At 45.3% G+C, this 19,684-nt stretch overlaps 1 protein-coding gene across 5 annotated transcripts in view; it reads right to left on the bottom strand.

The window, feature by feature from the left end:
* The window catches only part of CTNNA1 (catenin alpha 1), a 177,615-nt gene continuing 157,931 nt past the window's right edge, over positions 1-19,684 (bottom strand). For all 5 annotated transcript variants that reach the window (XM_009449743.4, XM_016953900.3, XM_054685210.2 and 2 more), the window contains 8 exons: positions 17,208-17,364; positions 10,375-10,575; positions 9,675-9,826; positions 5,700-5,810; positions 4,394-4,575; positions 4,114-4,219; positions 2,306-2,440; positions 1-1,230 (listed from right to left, as the gene is read on the bottom strand). In XM_009449743.4, the coding sequence (XP_009448018.1) occupies positions 943-1,230; positions 2,306-2,440; positions 4,114-4,219; positions 4,394-4,575; positions 5,700-5,810; positions 9,675-9,826; positions 10,375-10,575; positions 17,208-17,364 (1,332 nt within the window). In that variant the 3' untranslated portion in view covers positions 1-942. The remainder of the gene's footprint in view (positions 1,231-2,305; positions 2,441-4,113; positions 4,220-4,393; positions 4,576-5,699; positions 5,811-9,674; positions 9,827-10,374; positions 10,576-17,207; positions 17,365-19,684) is intronic.

The following is a 19,684-nucleotide window of genomic DNA, read 5'->3' as shown; positions in this document are numbered from 1 at the left end:
TGTCGTGGTTTCATAGTGGACTTTATTGGGAAAAGTTAGTGTAAAAAACATTCAAATTCATAAAATTTAAATAAGATGATAGTAAATTATACCTTGTAGTTAATAGTAATCAATCAATCACTACAGTAATCACAAATAAGGTAAAAGTCTAAATTACTGCCTTAGCAAACACTATTTTGTCAGGTTTTTCTGCTGCAAGCCCAAGGCGGGAAACACTGCAGTTATTAGAAGTGAGCCCAATGATGAATTTGCATTTGAAGCTGGAAGAAAGAGGAAAAAAAGTGTGTTCTGATTATGGCATCAAGACACTGTAGCCTAAAAAGGCAACTTTATTAATGTCCTGCAGCAGCGTACATTAGTAATTATAACAATGCATTAAAATTCTCATTTCATGTCATAGAGAATCGGTTTTCTTCATGATACATTATGTTTTACTGAGTTTGTCCCTCCAGAGACCTTTCTGGGAACATTCCTTCTCCAGGGACTGCTTCCTAAGATGCCCAGGTTGCTTACCACAGGTCATCTTTGGTCATTTAAAAGCAGTCAAGCTGTCTGGACTGCACCCTCTCAACTGAAGTTGAGCCAAATTCCCTTCTCTCAAACCCTAACGCCGCCATCACTAAGAGAATGGGCATCTCGGCTTGGTCAGAGCATTACTAACAAGCTAATGTGGGATTCTCTTTCTTTGGTTATGAATTTTTATTTTTATTTAAGCATATAAAAAATAATACAGCTAGAAGTAGGCTCCTGCATTCTAAAAGCATTTTAAATCAACTTAAACTATGTTCTTGGAAAATTCACCACCTGGACTGGTTCAGTCTGCCCATTTCCCTGTGGAATCTAGTATCCGTGTTGTGTTGTATTTAGCAAATTCATTTGAGTGACGAACAGTGACTGATCTTCAGGAGCCCCGAGGGGTGGGGGCGGCCGGCCTGGGCAGACTTAGATGCTATCCATAGCTTTGAACTCGCTGAGGGCCTGCACCGGGTTCACGTGCTTCTTCTGAGATGCCCGTTTAATCTTGGTCTGTGTCTCATCCTGTTTCTCTCTCTTCACCAATGGCTTTTTCTCTGGTGCCTTCATCTTCCATGACACAGCAGGAAGGTTGAGGGAAGCCATACCCTGTGACTTTTGGTATTTGGTAGAGGCGACGTAGGATGCCTTCACTGTCTGCACCACAGCATTCATCAAGTTCTTGGCTGCCTGGATCAGGGACATGGCGCTGTCCACCTACGAGGCAGACAGGGGTGGTAAGAAGCACAGGCCTGACCTCCAGCCTCGTGGACACAGGTGGGCCGTGCTTGAAGGGGAGCCCCCTATACTGCTCTGCAAGACCAGGGCCTGGGCAGGTCGCAGAGGATTGGGCAGCAGCCTGTTCCTGAAGAACACCCTCAACGGCTGCTCTTATCTAAATAGCCTGGAAGCGCCTGCCCTCAGACCCTTTGGAGAAGACATGAGGCAACCTCGCCTTGCTCACCCCCACCCCTCAGCAAGTGTTTATTCACTCAAACCAACTGGAAGTCACTGTAAGTGATCCCAGAGCTGTAAGCACATGGGGGAGGAGAAGCAGGAATCGAGACAGGGACGTTTATGGCAAAGCAGATGAGCAAATGGTCTCAATATGTTCAATATAAGAAGTGTTTCTTTTAAAGGAAATTCAGTGGGATTAAGAGAAGCCATGGAGGCTCGGTGGACCCCAATCCACTCAGCAAACCTCTTCTTTCCCCTGCCCTAGGTGAGAAAGGCCTCAGAACTGTGATGTGGTAAAAAGAAAGAGACGCTACCCAAGCACTCTGAGGAGTGAAGGGCTTTTGAGAAAACACCCTATCTATGTCTACTCTTAATTCCTCTCTGGGGGAAGAAAAGGAAGTTTTGTTTTGTTTTGTTTTGAGACAGTCTTGTTCTGTTGCCCAGACGGGAGTGCAGTGGTGCCATCTCGGCTCACTGCAACCTCCATCTCCCAGGCTCAAGTAATTCTTGTGTCTCAGCCTCCCAAGTAGCTGGGACTTACAGGTACCTGCCACCACGCCCGGTCCCAAGGAAGATTTTTAAAAATTCTTCCCCAGTGAGTGGCCAGCAAAGGGGAGGAGGCCAGCCTTTCAGCCCTTGCAGTGCCCCCCAGGTGTCACAGTTCTACAGGGAACAGATGGACAGACCTTGGTTTCCAGAGACTGGGACAGGACTTGGGGTTTCTGCACAGCACACTTTCCCAGGGCAGGTGTTTATGCGGATAGGAGGTGACTTTCATTTCTGACAAGGGTCAGCACGTTCCCACTGGCCCTCTTTTTGTTCAGCTAATGCTTACCCCAGAGACGACGAGCTCCCCGCCGAGATTCTGCACCTCGGCCTTGACCTTGCTGCAGATGTTGAGCTGGTGGCAGTAGAGGGCGATGCGTTGCAGGTAGGCCAGCAGGTCCTGCTTGCAAGCCGAGTCGGGGCACTGAAGAGAGAGCAGGCTTAACACCAAGTATCCTGGCCTGGCCCAAGCACCCCCGACCCCACGGCTGTTTCTGAAAGGTTCAGTGTGGCACTCACATGCTTCCTCTCCTCTTGCTGGAGCAAAATCACCCAATTACCTGAGGCAATCACAGCCCTTGCCTACACTCTGCTTGGGGATGGAGGCGGGTGAGCTGATGGAAGTCGTTCATGGGACCCTGACTGCGCCGCATGGCACCGGTTGTATAGCCAAGGCCTTCTGAGCCTCCCACTGACTTCCCTCCTATGACGGCGGGGAAACCACCCTGGCCAAGGATCCCCTCACCCCAAACGGCAGGGTGGAGGCCCATGCCCCTCGAGGTGAGAACAAGCCGGCTCAGCAAGCAGGAGCCTGGCTATGGAGAAAAGTCCAGGTGTTTTTAGCTAAGTAAACAAATAGTTAACTCTTCTGCTCCGAGGCACTTTGCGTTATTAATGCCTGATGACAAAAGCCACTCACTGCAGGCTGAGGTGGAAGACAAGTGAGTAAAGTAAAGCAAGAAAAAAAGCAGTTGGGGATGGTCAAAGAGAAAAGGGTGGCCCCTGCCCAGTTCCTGTCTCGCTCCACATCTCAGAGTTTTAGAGGCTCCCAGATTAGGACCAGCCTAGAAAGCTTTACCCAAAGGGAGAAACACAGAGCACCTCTCAAGTGTTTATAGCAAGCAAACATTTTCTTCCAGTGAGGCTGGAGCAAAGTACACCACAGAGAGTGGTATGAACTGAGACCCCGCAGACCATACCGGAGATGAGCTGTATTCTAAGTAGTCATGGAAGCAGGGCAGAGCCATGTGATCTGCATTTTCAGATGACAGTATTGACAGCTGGATGCAGAAGGAAGTGGAGAGAGGAAAGAAAGAATAGGAAATCGGGAGCAGCCACAGTAGTCCAAGTGGCTATGGAGATCTGCGGAAAGGACAAGACTGGTTTGTGTCAAGATACATTTGGCCAATGGAAGCAATAGGCCCTATTACCGATTGTGTGGGAGTCAAGGATGCCTTTACAATCTTTGGCTTGTGTAAGGAGGCTTGTGTCTCACACATCCTGTGGCCTAGATGAGGCTGAGAGTTTGGATATTTCAGGGAAAATGGTGGGGAGGCTTGTTAACTACAGAGAAAAACTGTAACTGAGAAAGAGCTTCTCTTGATCAGGCTTAAAACACCAAATGAAATGTATTGTACAATTTCCAGGCGGTAGGAACCATATTTTTGTACCTATCAGTGTGAGGGAATAGGGGGATGAAGACGGGGTGACTGAGAAACACAGTGCTGAGGATGAAGAAACCTGGGCCCATCTAGGCACACCAGCCTTCCACAGCACTGGCCACATGGCTTCTGGCTGCTCTTGGCCCCTGCCCAAAGGGGGAGAGAGGGAACTGAGACATAAGAGACAATAGCAGAGGTTAATTTTGGCTACCAAGCGATGGAAGATTCCAGGACATACACATCTGCTCTAGAGAATCCTTACAAATCTATGCTGGGATTAATAAGAACCATTTTTAGAGATGAGTGACAAAAGTGCTGTGGCCCATGAAACTTACCCTGAATGGACCAGGCTGGGCTGCCTGAGCCCCAGGAGGAGCTTGGAGACCCTGAGCCCCAGGAGGAGCTTGGAGACCCACCTGGCAAGTCTGTCACTTACATGGTCTGCAATGGTGCGGCCAAGCTTGTCCATCCTGGATCCTGCCTCAGCAATTTTCTTGGCAGCACTGATGACATCTGATGTATTTTTGAGTGGTCCTTTACCTCTGAGAAGAGGGAGAGAACAAGGATTATTGTATGTGAAGCCCCTCACAGTTGGAGTAGAAAAAGAAGATTGTCCACAAAGCCCCATGGCCTGGGCTGTCTGAGCCGCTGCGCAGGTGACCTGTGGGGAAGAAAGTGGCCCCTGTGCAGCCTGGTGGGGCCGAGGTGCTGCTCACCGGGTAAAGTCTGTCATCTCCATCATAATCATGCACATCTGCTTGGCCAGCACAATGATGTCATTGCCACTGTCGTCCCATTTGGACACTTCAGCATCCAGCTTGCTCTTTTCTTCCTGGAAGCTGGCCACCTGTTCCGCAATCTTCGCTTTTTGCTCCTGGGGAAGCTGAGCCATGATCGCCTGTGATCAGAAGCACAAAGAGCTCTTACATAAAAAGAATATGAAGTTCTCAGAGTGCATTAGCCAAGAATATTTCCAACAGGCAATCTGTGGCATAGGTAGGATAATGCTTTAATAGGTTTCATTTCGCCTGAAGGGCTATTTCTCTCATTTTTTGCAGAAACTTATGGCAGCCTGAATTTCCGACCCACTTTTGAGCACAAGTTTTAGTGTGGAAGGAAACAGCGAGGGGTGGAAGGCTAATGTGGAAGCTTTGGAATCACACCTGTGCAGGGACAGAACCTGCTTAATTCTTATTAATATAAGACAAGAAATGAGAGAAGGGGTTGATGAAAGTGTGGAGCCCTTTCCCTGGTGGGCCCTGATGGACATTTCCAACTATTCAAGGTGAACTGAAAGTGGCTTTAGAATGTACACCTGAAGAAAGAGGGCTGAGAGATACCTGCTGGCACTCAGGCCATACTTGAGCAACACCTGGAGGCCTGCTGCCCACCTCCAGCCCACAGACCTACGGCTGGGGAGCTCCTCCCTCTCAGCTTCCCAAAGTGCTCATGACTGAGCAGGACATAAGGCAGGGATGTGCTCGCTGTTCACGACAGATTTCCAAGGAGTGAAATCAAAGACTCCTTAGAAATATTTCTTGGCATCCTCCCCAAAACATAAATGCTATTGATGATTGAAGATTTAATGACTCAAATGAATGCAATGGCTCTGACTGGCTTTCTTGAATGTACCACTGTTATGTTTTTAAACCCATGAATAATTAAATAGTTCATACCCATAGTATCGAGATGGACAAAGGCAGCAATCTTTTTCAAATTTCACGATCCTTTCAACAAACACTGCATTGACTAAATCTTAGCCCTTTCCTGACCCAGGGCTCTATCATAAACTAAAGCCCCAGGGCACTGCAGAGGAGGCCCAGGACCTGGTCTGCCTCTAGCTGAGGAGGCTACAAGTGACCAGCAGGTGCCACAACTTAGTTTAACTTCAGTCTACTGCCAGAGAGACAGAGAGAGAGAGAAACGGTGTTCTGAATACTGAGGGTGTTTTCCTGGAAACAAGAAAGGGGACAGGGAAAGTCGGCAGCACAAGCTGAACTGCCCCACGGAGCGCTTCCTTACCCGGGCACTCTGGCCAGCTATCAGCTGATCGTCTTCTGTCTGGACGCTCGTCCTGCTTCTGACATCAAAATCTTCTGTCTCAAAGTCAGAGTCATCCAACTCCTCAGGGGTCTGCCACCAAGACAAAGATCACAGGTCAGACACATCTCTGGGCCACCAGCCCCCAGCCACCCTGAGCCTCTTGGCCAGGTGCACGGAGGCCCAGAATTCTGGATTTTAATGTGCAGTGTTCTGAACAGTATGGTGAATAAAGTCAAAATCACTCAGCATTTGTCTCGAGCCTCTGCTTCACTGGTGCACACGCTGGGCTGCCTGGCCCACAGCAGGCCTGGGCTGGTTTCACTGTGTGTGGGGCTCAATTGCTATCACTGAGTCAATTCACTATTTCTTCGTAAGACATGATTGTTTTTTTTTTCCTTTGAGACACAGTCTCGCTCTGTCACCCAGGCTGGAGTGCAGTGGCGTGATCTTAGAATCAATGCAACCTCCGCCTCCCGGGTTCAAGAGATTCACCTGCCTCAGCCTCCCGAGTGGCTGGGATTAGAGGCAACATGCCACCATGCCCGGCTAATTTTTGTATTTTTAGTAGAGACGGGGTTTCACCATGTTGGTCAGGCTGGTCCTGAACTCCTGACCTCAGGTGATCTGCCTGCCCTGGCCTCCCAAAGTGCTGAGATTACAGGCGTGAGCCACTGTGCCCAGTGACATAAGGTTTTTACTTCCTAATTTACTTCCCCAACACCGGCATTTTAAGACAAAGATGAGAACTGTCCTGGGTAGAAAAGGTACTGACTTAAAAATAGAGGTGTTTTGTATAGTATTAAGCGGATTTGTATAACTTTCCTACTTTATGACAAAAAGAAAATTAAATAACTGGGCCTTCTGTTGGGGTACCAAGGCTGCTTGGAGGAGTAAAAATAGGCAATGTATTTTAAAGTATTCTTTTGACTTTCATCAAAAGAAAAGGGAGGAGAATATGGCAGGTAAGGGCTGAGTAAATACCCAAGGGACTGATTACTGGTCCTAGCTCTTTGCTTTAATTATGAAATAAAATTCTTATTTTGTACCAACTACCAGCCTCTCATGATTAGCTACTGACTTGAAACATAATGTTGTCCTCTGGCAGTTATCAGTAAGGGGGCAGCAGGCAGAACAGCTGGGGTTGGCGCTCAGCCCAGCCGGCTGGCCTGTGACAGGAGGGCAGTGAGGCGAGTCTCTCGTCTGTGTACCAGGACATAGTCCAAGCCCAGCCCAAGGACTTGCTGTGAGGTTCAAACAAGAAGATATGCAAGAAACATTCTGGAACCACCAAGAACGTGCTGTGCAAAGGCTGGGCCTGTCCCTTGATGAGGTGAGAACAGTGGACGCTCACGCAGGGGACCAGACAGCATGTCGGTGTGAGGTCCTGGAGGCCGATGGACTCGGTGGCACAAAACACAATGCCAACACTGACAGTTTTAACGCTGCAGTCACACATGCCTTCGGGACTGGCATGCAATCAATCAGTTAAGGGGCTTTTCAAAGGACCACCTCCTAACATCATCTCTACCTCCCCAGCACCCCATTGCAGACCCAAGAACCGTTCTTGCCAAGAAAACCGAGTACTCTCATTCATTCATTCATTCATTCATTCATTCATTCATTCATTATCTCTCTGCCAAGCACTGTTCTGGGCCCTAAAGATACAAAGTGACAAACAGACAAAAATTCCTCTCGCATATTCTAATGGAAGAAATGACAACAAAGTAAGCAAATGAATTATATGACACATCAAAAGTGACCAGTGCTATGAAGAAAGCAGTGATGAATAAAGGGAGATTTTAATTCTATATGGGTGTTTGGAAAAGTCTCACGAGAAGGTGCTCTCAAGGAGGGGGAGGGGGGGCGGGTGGCAACATAGAGGCCGTGGGGAAGGGGTGTTGGCCCAGGGAACCGCGTGAATAGCAAGGAGGCCACAGAAGGGGGGCTTAGCTCACTGCCCCCATGTCACCGGCTTGCCTGGAACCCCATGAGTACAAGAGGAGATCAGCAGGAAATAAGGTTGGAGAAGTGACAGGTTCCAGTCCCAGAAGGCCTCGTAGGCCAGCATAAAGAATGAGTGACGTGGCGGCCTGTGGAGACGCTGGCACAGAGGATAACATGATCTGATTGAAGCTTACAGAAATCGCTCTGGCTGCCCTGTGGCTCATGAGACTGTAGGCACCCAGGATGGGAACAGGGAACCAGCTGAGTGGCACCTGCATGAACCCGGGTGAGAGGTGCTGGTGGCTTAGACGAGGGTGAGAACATGTTCAGGTTCTCTACTGTGAACGGAGAGCCAAAAGAATTCACAGATAAAGCAGATGTGAGGTATGGGACAAAAGGGAAATAAAAGATCCGAGGTCTGGGCCCGAGCAAGGGAAGACGGAGTCACCATCAACTAACGTGTGCTGCCTGGGTGGAGCAAGTGAGAGGGAGGAGGCAAGGTGCGCAGACAAGTGTGGAACTTAGGAGAGTCGGCCTCTAGACAGGACTCTGAAGAGGTCAAGGACTTCCCAGCAGGCCACACCCGTGTTTCACAGGCTGAGGAGATGGGGAGAAACCAGCCAAGGAGACTGAGAAGGGGTATGGGTCAAGAGACTTTTTTTTCCCCTTAAAAATGGGAGAAATCATCACAGGCTTGGGGAAAGGTACACATCATAGGCTTGGGGAAAGGTACAGGAGGCAGGGGGTGAAGAAGCTGGGACCCTAGTACAAAGACGTGCAAGGGATGGCCTCGGCCAGAAGCACCGAGAGCAATGCCCATGGTGCTAAGGAGGAAGGTAGAGCACACAGACATGGGATGCAGAGGAGTGGACGCACTAACTGCCTCAGTATCCTCAACGAAATCGGCAAGTGGGCCAAACAGGACAGGGGCACAGGTGTGGGTGGGTGGGTGGACGCCTGTTGCAGGGCAGCAAGGGCGCACAAATGGCCGCGGCTTCTGCAGCTCCATCAGCGTGGCTGTGGCCATCTGCACTGTGCTCAGGAGAGCAGGATCTTGCCAGGACTGCACCTTGCAAGGCAGGTGTGAGGAAACAGCAGGGCAGAGGAGTGAGTATATTCAACTATGGACTCAAAGCTAACAAAGGACTGAACCAAGGACACAAGGGGCTGAGTGACACATGGGGAGGACCAACTGACTGAAGACCGCACAGTAGACTCAAAGGCTCGCTGGGAGTTGCAGGACTCGAGGGCGCAACCTGAACAATAGAACTAGGCTGCTGGGGATGACAAAGACAATGGCAGGCAGTGACAAAAGCTGAGGTACAGCTATGGCCGTGAGGTTGAGGTGGAGGAGGACAAGACATCAAGAAACTGAGAGGCCCAGGGGCTGGATGATTCTTGAATGAAGACAGGAATAGTTGTCAGAGAGCAGGACGGTATGCCGGGAGCTCAATCACAGATGCCATAGAGGCCCCTTTCTCCTCTGCCCTTGCTACAGAGGCCCTCCAGGCACTCTGGCTATGGGGAAAGGGGCTCGGCACTTGGCCATGAGCCTAGGAGCATCACCCGGGGCCGCTCCTCCCCCCAACACCCTGGGGTTCCATCATCCCGTCTGCCTGCAGCCCCTCCGAAGAGAGGGGCACTTCATGTGAACAATAACTTGAATCCGCATTATGAAAATACTTCCTTCTCTGATACTAGCTTGAGAACCATTATTTTCTATAATTTCCTGCCTAACTCAAACTGAAGCCTCATGTTGTAGAGACTGTTTATCCTAAATTAAATCGTCAACTCAGGCTAGCTCCCCTTCTTGGCCCAAGTTTGGGCTCTAACTTGCAACTAACAGTCATTTTAGACAACGTAATTAAATATATCTCATTCTAACAGCTTTTAGATTCATGGTTTTAATATACTGCCACCGCATCTGCCGAGTTCTAGAATGACGCATTGCTCAAGTTTAGCAAATGATAAGAAAGAAGCTGTTAAGACGTCTGAAATGCAGTTACTCACCCTTATCATCAGCACTGCTTTCCTGATGTCCCGGATGCCATCATATACCAGGCGGGAAGCATCGATAAACTCATTCTCATCCATGGGCTGGGCAGGGTCCGAGCTGAGGGCTTCCACGGCTGCTTCTACTTGCTCAGTAAAACGTGGCATGACTGTGGAGAAAGAGGCACAGTAGATACCCTGGTCAGCAGGCAGCATCATTCCCCTGGCCCTCCCTGAATCACTCAGCTAGACAGAAAGAGGTGAGGCTTATGATGAAGAGCCTCTGCTTCTACCTATGTGAAGGGTATTTACAGTTGAAATAAATTAAATGCAGTATTTTACGACTCAAATCATCTTTTTCTCTGCAACAGAGATTGGATGGTTGAGAACTTGAAGTGAGACTAACTTGAAGCCTTGCTTAAGAATGGGACCTACCTTAATTTAGTCTTTACTCACTAATAGGAGATTTAACTCAGAAATTCATCTTAAATAGTGTGTTTAGAATTAGTCCCATGATTACTCATGAGATACAGATGAAGAAAATATGCTTGTGAGGCCTGAATTTGGCTATGACCAGCTTCTCAGGAGCCCGATGTGCCATGAGACCAAATCTGAGTTCCCAACTCCTCCTTCCTCACCACAGGGCTGGGCTAATGGGGTGGCCTGCCTCACTCAGGCTGCGGTGTGTGCGAGCACTGGAAAGGGAGAGTTCCCGTACCTGTGTTGGAGAGCAGCTTAGTGGCTTCCAGAACCTTCTCTGTGTAGACTCCTGGCTCATAGTTGTCCATCTCTGAGGTGACTACGTGAATGACCCGGGCTGCCCGGCCTCGAATTGCACCAGCTGTGCGGTCCAGGCCATCCACATCCTTCTCTTGGAGAGCAATGACACATTTGTTCACATCTTCCAAAATGTGATTCTCTGGAGAACAAGCAAAAAGCTGAATGAGGAAGGAGGCTTTCTATGAAAAGGTGGCAACTGTAAGCTGGCATCTATCATTTATTGTTTGCTTGGTGCCAGCCACAGTGCTCAAAGTTTTACATATACTTCATTGGAGAGACCAGTGACTAGTGACAGAGACAGAAACTAAACCTGTTATCACCCCCAAGAATAACAATCTTCATTCCAGGTTTTTAAAAAAAAAAAAACAAAAAATAAAAAACACACACACAAAAAACAGGAGACATGCCCATCTTTGAGACACAGTTGTTCTGTAATTTTCTGGCAGAAAATTATCATAGAAGCATCAATAACTTATCTTCCTCTAGCTTCACTGACTCTATGTCCCAAATAAAGGAAAGGCTAAATTAGAACAAAAGTCCACTGTCCCCTCTCCCTCTCCTTCCAGGAGATGCTGATGATATTCAGACAATCTACCAAGAAGCCAGTACAGCCCTGGGATAGGAGAAGGTGCTGGAAAGCAGGTTGAAGCCTCCTCTAGAGGACCCTGAGGTGTGAGATGAACTATTTAATAACCCTCTTCATGGTACACAGATGGGCTTATTGTGATATTTGAAGGGTCCCCTAGAGGTGAAAACCCCTGACTCCTATGAAGCTGATAGGTGGCTCCTAACAGTCATACAGCTGAATTTGGGCAACACACCAAAACTATTTTTCCTCAAAGCAAAAAGCCTGACACTATAAATTTTTAGGAACCCCACCACAAAGGGTTTGCTCGAACTCACCTGTAGTAACAACGTGAAAGCAACCAAAATGTCCAAGAGAAGGGTGGATAAATGAATTATGGGAACTATGCAGCCATTAAAGTGGATGATACAGATCTAGAGGCTGAGGCAGGAGGATGGCTTGAACCCAGGAGGCGGAGGTTGCAGTGAGCCAAGATTGCGCCACTGCATTCCAGCCTGGGCAACAGAGTGAGACTCCGTCTCAAAAACAAAAGCCAAAACAAACAAAAAACACCTTTCCAGGGAAGGCCAGGAAACAGTAAGAATTCTTATTAGAGAAGGGAAAACTAGATTACTGCAATATAGTTAAGACCATATTTTGGTCTCTATTAATTACAAATTATGAGACTTGCCAGGGTTTATACCACTGAACTAATGAAAAGAGTAAACATATTAAACTTCTAACATAAACACATTTTAAGAGGGATATTTAAACCAATTACAAGAATAAATGGATTTGGAGCCCATCACAAGCATTTTTAAAATATATAAACTCTAATAATTCAAACTAAACAAATGTACTGAGCAGGACTACCATACAAGGTCTTGGGTTAAAAACTGCTGCTTTACTGGATCTAACACAATACCGTTAAGATGAGACTTGCATTGCTAAGGAAAGGAAACGAATAAAATGGAAAGAAATCATGTTGACAGCAAAACTAAGAACCAGTGTTTTCTCATATCATTGATTTTAAGACTCATCCCTATTTCAGAATCAATGAAGTATGGCATTCCTTTCCGTTCATTAAACAAAGTGACCCAAACTTCCACCAAGGATTTTTTAACCTTTGTCTAGATACCTCTACGTTTTTTTTTTTTTTTAATCCATTTAGACTTTCTTGAATTCATCCTGGCCGCCTTCTAGATGAACCTAAACCAGGAAAGAGTATGCCATTTTTTAGAGTAATATTCCCCACTTCAGGAAGCTGACCAAAGTAATATTCTCTACCCTCATGAAACACTTGTCTCTAGGAAAGCCCCAGCCTCGCTGAGGCTACCACACACCCAGGACAGAGCACCCAGCCTGCTCTCCACAACTGAACCTGATGGGGGGAGGTGCGAGTCCACTGTTCAACAGAGGGGGACAGGCTCTGCCCACACTAACTGAAACCATACATCATTTTAGCTAAGGAAACAGCATAGGTCCACTATGAGTAGACACAACAATCTGTACCCATGAACAACTGTTCAATACATTATTTATAGGTGTGCTTCTAATAGAAAAAAATTCATACCCATACATGTAACAGTCCATACAAAATATAGACAACTATATGTAAATGAATATAAAAGGAATTATATTATGGACACTATTGTATCTTTTTCACTTGAAAACCTTTCTAGGTCTGGCCCTACAGATCTACCTCATCCATTTTAATGGCTGCATAGTACCCTACTGAATAGATGGAGGGGCTATAATTCACTTATTCAGTCTTTCCTTAGACATTCTGGTTGAAGAAAACATCCTTATACAGGTATTTTGGCAAATATTTGTGACACTCCCCTAGAGAAAATGTCTAGCAATTAGATCGCTGAGTTAAAAAGCATATATGTTTAAAGTAGAAGTATGGTACCTAATTGCCCCCCAGGAACCATGCCAACTGGCATTCTCCATAAAAGATGTCAGAACGTCAGTCTACAACGTGTAGCAATAGAGCCTCTTCTTTGTACCCTCTGCCCTGGGTATCTTTATGGCATGCAGCGTATGCAGGGCTGCTGCACACAAAGAAAATGAAAACAATGTTTCATACTTTATGTAGAGGATTTACCCTGTGACATGAACTATTCTGATGGCTTGCCATGTAAACTATATAGTAGGCTTTAAAAAAAAAAAAATCACCGGCCAGGTGATTTTTGATTACATGGTGGCTCATGCCTGTAATCCCAGCACTTTGGGAGGCTGAGGGCGGGCAGATCACGAGGTCAGGAGATCGGGACCATCCTGGCCAACATGGTGAAACCCTGTCTCTACTAAAAATACAGAAATTAGGTGGGTGTGGTGACAGGCACCTGTAATCCCAGCTACTGAGGAGGCTCAGGCAGGAGAATCGCTTGAACCTGGGAGGCAGAGACTGCAGTGAGCCGAGATCATGCCACTGCATTCCAGCCTGGTGACAGAGCAAGACTCCATCTCAAAAAAAAAAAAAAAAAAATCACCACTAATCTAACTTCACCACTTCCTCCAAAGAGAGAAACTGTCCATAGTTTAGCATTTCTGCTATTAAACACAAAACCAACATTTAGGTACAATAATAATTAGGTATTTAATGACCTCCCAATCAGACCAAATGCTTTGGACACTGACAGTTAATGAAGGAGAGTACAAATTACCACTCCAAGTGTTGCTCCAAAGCATTTAATGCATATATATTGTTTCTAAGAGCATTTAGTAAAAAATTTAATAAACCCAATTAGAGCTTCTCTAAGCAACCACTTGCATCTTCAAAAAAAAGGGAGCCAAAACTGCAACATGTAAGCACAGAGAATGGAAATCAATAACATTTCCATGGAAAACGTTTATCAAATACAATCCAAGTGAAATTCAGAGAGTCTTTATCACTTTGATGAATTTCAAACCACTCTCCTTAAGGGATTGGTCAATATAAATATATTCTTGGTCTGCTGAATGCCAGCATCTTAAACCATCTCCAATATTTACAAGGCAGCATTTGGAATAGAATAGCTTGGGGGTGAGGAGACCCTACCCCTCCTCCCTGGAGGTTATCATGCATATTCCTCTTTTTCTATGCAAGTGCGACTGTCACATATTTGACAATGATCAAAGTTCCCCCCGCCCTACAGCCTCATAAAATGCTGGCATCGGGGTCTTGGTGGCTGCACCAGGTTATACACAAGATGACCATTACTTTTTGAGCCACAAATCAGGACATGACTTGTTCTAAGTATGAGGGAATTTCTGGAGCCAATGGGGCAGAATATCCAGAACAAAGGAGCTGAAGCCCTACTCCATAAACGATTTCCTCTTGGACAGGTTCTCAGTGACTGGACAGCGCTATAGCCAATATCCAGGCCCCATGGAGTGTAAGAGAATTTGATGGTGGAAAATCACAAATGCAAATACTACATAAAACCTCTCACTCTGTACCAAAGGGCCTCAAGCCCCAGGAGACAGTAGAAAACAACCACTCCAAGAAGTCAGGGTGCATCCCTGCTGTTCATTTAGTAAAAGCTATGAAGCCCACCTACCTCAAAAGCCAGATCCTGTGCTGGGCCCTTGCCAGGCAGCCCCCTACTCAAAAACAAGCCCATCTCACTATGGGTCCACCAAAGCACCACTATGCTTTAGGGCCAGGGGACATTGGCAAATGTGGCAGGGTCAGGTCAGGGCCAAGATGTGGCTTCCCATCTAAATACTGCCCGTGACTGCTGCAGATGACACCTGCCTAGGCTGTGTGTCAGGTGCGATGGGGAAATATCTCTAGTCCCCCGAAATAAAAAGTGCGACACCTAGACCGGGCACGGTGGCTCATGCCTGTAATCCTAGCACTTTGGGAGGCTGAAGCGGGTGGATCACCTGAGGTCAGGAGTTTGAGACAAGCCTGGCCAACATGGTGAAACCTTGTCTCTCCTAAAAATACAAAAAATTAGCCAGGCATGGTGGCAAGCACCTGTAATCCCAGCTACTCGGGAGGCTGAGGCAGGAGAATTGCTTGAACTACCGGGAGGCAGAGGTTGCAGTGAGCCGAGATCCCACCATTGCACTCCAGCCTAGGCAACAAGAGCAAAGCTCCGTCTCAAAAAAAAAAAAAAAAAAAAAAAAAAAAAAAAAAAAAAATTGCCAAAGCTACCATGGGTAAGGGATGTACATAAGAACATAAAGGAGTCTGAATGCTGAAAATTAACTGGTCATCCCAGTAGAAACCTGCACAGGCATCTGCTGCTTGTCTCCGCATATTATATAAATCAGAGGAGTTATGAAGAAAGGCCTTGCCCTATTAATGATTTAATTACGTAACATTCCTAAGCAGGGCTGTGACAGAACATCAGAAAAACACACCAGGTAGACTTCTAAAATTCAGATGCTCTGAAAACACCACCACCTTTGACTGAAAGAATTGTTCCATGATTTTATTTGCTAAATAGAAACTGTCTAAACTCCTTTCCATCAAATCAATCCCTCTTATACTCTCATACATTTGCATAAAAACTGAACACACTCACCAGACAACAGTGTATCTGTTAAAAGAATTTGATTTCTCTTTTCCATTCTTTTATGTCATATGCCCTAAAGATATTGCCTAGAATCCACTAAATGCTGCTGCAGAATCCCTTTTCTTCACTGATTTGACGAATGGTGCATGAGGGACATCTGATGCTGTTACATTTTATTTGGCTGTAAGGAGGACTGAAAATCCCTTGAGACCAAGCCTGAGACATACCCAACCTAATCTCAAAAAAGTAACTTTAAGAATGTAGTATTTATCCGGAAGGGGGCTTTGCATTTAGATTTCAGAATTTGTTGTTTGCTTAAAAGTGTGCTGTGAAGGTGGAATGTTTTTCTCTAAACCGATGAAAAAGAATAATTCAGTACTTCATTGGGAAAAACAACAGAAGGCCAAGATTTCCCAAAAAAGCCATTGCTGCATTTCTGGCACCTGCAAAGATGTGCTTGCAAATGAGATTTTTGTTTTAAAGTACCAACACCTGCAATTTGGCAGTCCTGCAGCAACATGGTTTACCCCCTACTTTTTGCAGTTTACAGATCGCTTGCTCCCCAGTTTCTCAAGTTAAGCCAAGGCTACCCATCCTAAGGAGAGAGTGTGAAGATAGGGAGGCATTGGTATGCAGAACACACAGTCACCCTTATATAGGTCACTGCTGGAGGACTGTGCTGTGCATGTACTTAAGCCCCGCTTCTGTTTCAAGCCCTACTGCCACGTTCTAGCCCGTGGTTCCCTGGGGTGACAGGTAGTTTCAGCCCTACAAAAACTTAGCCACTGATTCTGCCCACAGCCACTGGCCTCAGGAAGTCTGGCACTTTCAGAGAGCAAGCCATGCAGCCAAGGGCAACAGAGGTCCCGTTAAATGGACAATGCATTTATAGTTACTCAACTCTAAGAAGATGGGATTGAAATTTATCTCTGTGTGATAAACACTGAATTGCATTTGACAGACATTTTCTATATGAATGCAATTTACTAAGTCATTACCAGTTTATGTTTATATAATGAAATCAACTGTTTTTGTGAGGTGAATTACCCAGATTTATTTTTTCAAGTTCATAATTAAATGGCACTTAAATATTTCCTCTCTGTTTTCTATCTGTGCATCATGCAGACAGAAAGTCTTTGGAAAAGTAGGCAGATAAACTATGACTATGATCATTTCTGAGAGACAGAAGAGAGGCTTTCCAAGAAGGGAAGAAATTATTTTTAAAAAGAAACTAAAGGTGATGGTGTTGAGAATCCCTTCTTCTCCTAAGTTTCATAGGCTGATAACAAATAACCACAGTCTCCACCAAGACACAGATCAATGTTTTTTCTAAACACAATGGCAGCAAGAGGGATGGATGGTCCTGGTGTTCTACCGGTCCCAGTTGAAAGACCTCACTCTATACAAGCAGGGATAAGCCTTTGCCAGCCAGGTTTCTAATTCATGCTCCTAGGATTCAGACCAGCCCTATCAAGGGAAACATCTCCAACCCCAGCTACTTCCTAGTAGCTGAGAAGCTGTCACTTGAAAACCCTGTAGCTGATAGCTTTTTTAATATTAAAATGAAAACCAGCACAATATTATTGTTAGAATAATTTACCTGCCAAGACACAGGAGTGTTTGCCCATTAATACAACTTAGACAAAAGTAATTATGAACATCTTCACATACTTCTCTGGGGAACCAGCTCATTACCTGAGACAGCCAAGAAGTCATCAATGGAAGTAATGTCATCGACAGCATCTGTGAGAACACGGACTTGTTTCTCCCATTGTTCTTTAAAAAGATCCATGTTCTCTTGGGCCAGTTTACTCTGTGGTTTTGCTGCTAAAGCCAATGCAGCATTAATAACCTGCAAAAGATATTAAACTTCACTGTTTACTCTTTTTCAGAGTCATGGCTTTGTCTTACATGCATTTCACTAGGAGACATCACACCACATGCTCTATCCTAACTATCACAAAGATGAAGGGGAAGAGTGTAAAACAGTAAGTTTTATATGGTGAAGTTGAAGTAATACATATTTTATTTCCAAACTATAGACAATGATAAAACAAATAAAAACTGTACTAGCTTCATTCATGGTGGCAAGCCTACCATTTTCAGTGACACTAAATTCTAGGCTTTTTTCTCCTCATATAGACACATATATAGCCACATCAAAAAATACACAATTAGAATTATATGCCACTTAAAATGGACTATACTGATTCTTATTTTAAATGCTTCTCCATATCATTAAATATATGTTTAAAACACTAAGTATATTATTCTATGTTATGGACACACTGTTATTCTCCTATTGTAGGATGTCTGGGTTGTTCTGGTTATCCATCACTACAAATATCTTGTGATAAAAATGTGGCATTTCAGGTTCTCAATACATTATCAAAATGTATTCATGAAAAATACATTGCATCTAAGCATAAGTATTTTTCATTTTCTTTTTAATGGAGTCATATTTGACAAAAAACTGCTCAAAAAATGTATAATCTATTAAGGTTTAAAAATAATTTTAGGCCAGGTGTGGTGGCTCACGCCTGTAATCCCAACACTTGGGAGGCCAAGGCGGTCAAATCACCTGAGGTCTGGAGTTCGAGACCAGCCTGACCAACATGGTGAAACCCCGTCTCTACTAAAAATACAAAATTGGCCGGGTGTGGTGGCACACGCCTGTAATTCCAGCTACTCAGGAGGCTGAGGCAGGAGAATCACTTGAACCCAGGAGGTGGAGGCTGTGATGAGCTGAGATCATGCCATTGCACTCCAGCCTGGGCAACAAGAGTGAAACTTGTCTCAAAAAATAATAATAATAATAATAATAATAATAAATAAAAATAAATAAATATTAATTTTAAAGCCTGGATAACATAGTGAGACCCCATCTCTATAAACAATAAAGAAAATGAGCTGGGCATGGTGGCACACACCTGTAGTCCCAGCTACTTGAGAGGCCAAAGTGGGAACACTGCTTGAGCCCAGGAGGTCAAGGGTGCAGTGAGCTGTGATCACACCACTGCACTCCAGCTTGGGCAACACAGTGAGACTCCACCTCAAAAAGACAAACAAGCTGGGCGTGGTGGCTCAAGCTCGTAATCCCAGCACTTTGGGAGGCTGAGGCAGGAGGACTGCTTGAGCCCAGGAGTTCGAGACCAGCCTGGACAAACAGGACGACTCTGTCTCCAAAAAAAAAAGACAAAAAACAGCTTTATTGAGATAAAATTCACCTATCTACAATTCACCCATTTAAAGGACACAATGTCATTGGTTTTTTAAAGTATATTTGCAGTTGTTCAACATTCACCACATTCAGTTTTAGAACATTTTCATCACTCCAAAAAGAAACCCCATCCATATCCATTAGCAGCCATTTCCCATAACTCTCCTTACCCCCCTTTTTTTTTTTTTTTTTGCAACCACTAATTTACTTTCTATCTCTATGGATTTGTCTGTTCTGGATATTTCAGATAAATGGAATCATGTAACATGTGGACTTTTGCAACTTGCTTTTTTCACTTAGTGTGTGTGTGTGTTTCTTTTTGAGACTGAGTCTTTCTCTGTCGCCCAGGCTGGAGAGCAGTGGCGCGATCTCAGCTCACTGCAACCTCCCTCTCCCAGGCTCAAGCGATTCTTGTGTCTTAGCCTCCCAAGTAGCTGGGATTACAGGTGTGTGCCACCACGCCAGGCTAATTTATGTATTTTTAGTAGAGACGGGTTTTCACCATGCTAGCCACACCGGTCTTGAACTCCTGACCACCTCCCAAAGTGCTGGGATTACAGGCATGAGCCACTGCTCCTGGCCTAACATAATGTTTTCAAAGTTCACTCATGTGTAGCATGTACCAGTACTTTGTTCCCTTTTGTTGATGAATAAGATTCTGTTATATTACCATGCCACATTTTACTTAGCCATTCATCAGTTAATGAACATTTGAATTATTGCCACTCTTTGACTATTATGAATCATGTTGCTATGAACGCTCATACACGTTTCTGTGTTTTTACTTCTCTGGGAACGGAGTAGAACTGCTGGGAAATATAGTAAACTTTGTGCTTAAACTTTTGAGAAGCTGCTTTACCTTTTTCCAAAGTGGCTGCACCATTTTACATCCCACCAGTGTGTATGAGGGTTACAGTGCCCTACATCTTCCCTAACACTTATTATTTTCCCC

Source organism: Pan troglodytes, chromosome 4, assembly GCF_028858775.2.
Source record: "Pan troglodytes isolate AG18354 chromosome 4, NHGRI_mPanTro3-v2.0_pri, whole genome shotgun sequence".
Lineage (NCBI taxonomy): Eukaryota > Metazoa > Chordata > Mammalia > Primates > Hominidae > Pan > Pan troglodytes.
Note: the sequence above shows the minus strand (reverse complement) of the source record. Positions and strands in the feature narration are given on the sequence as shown.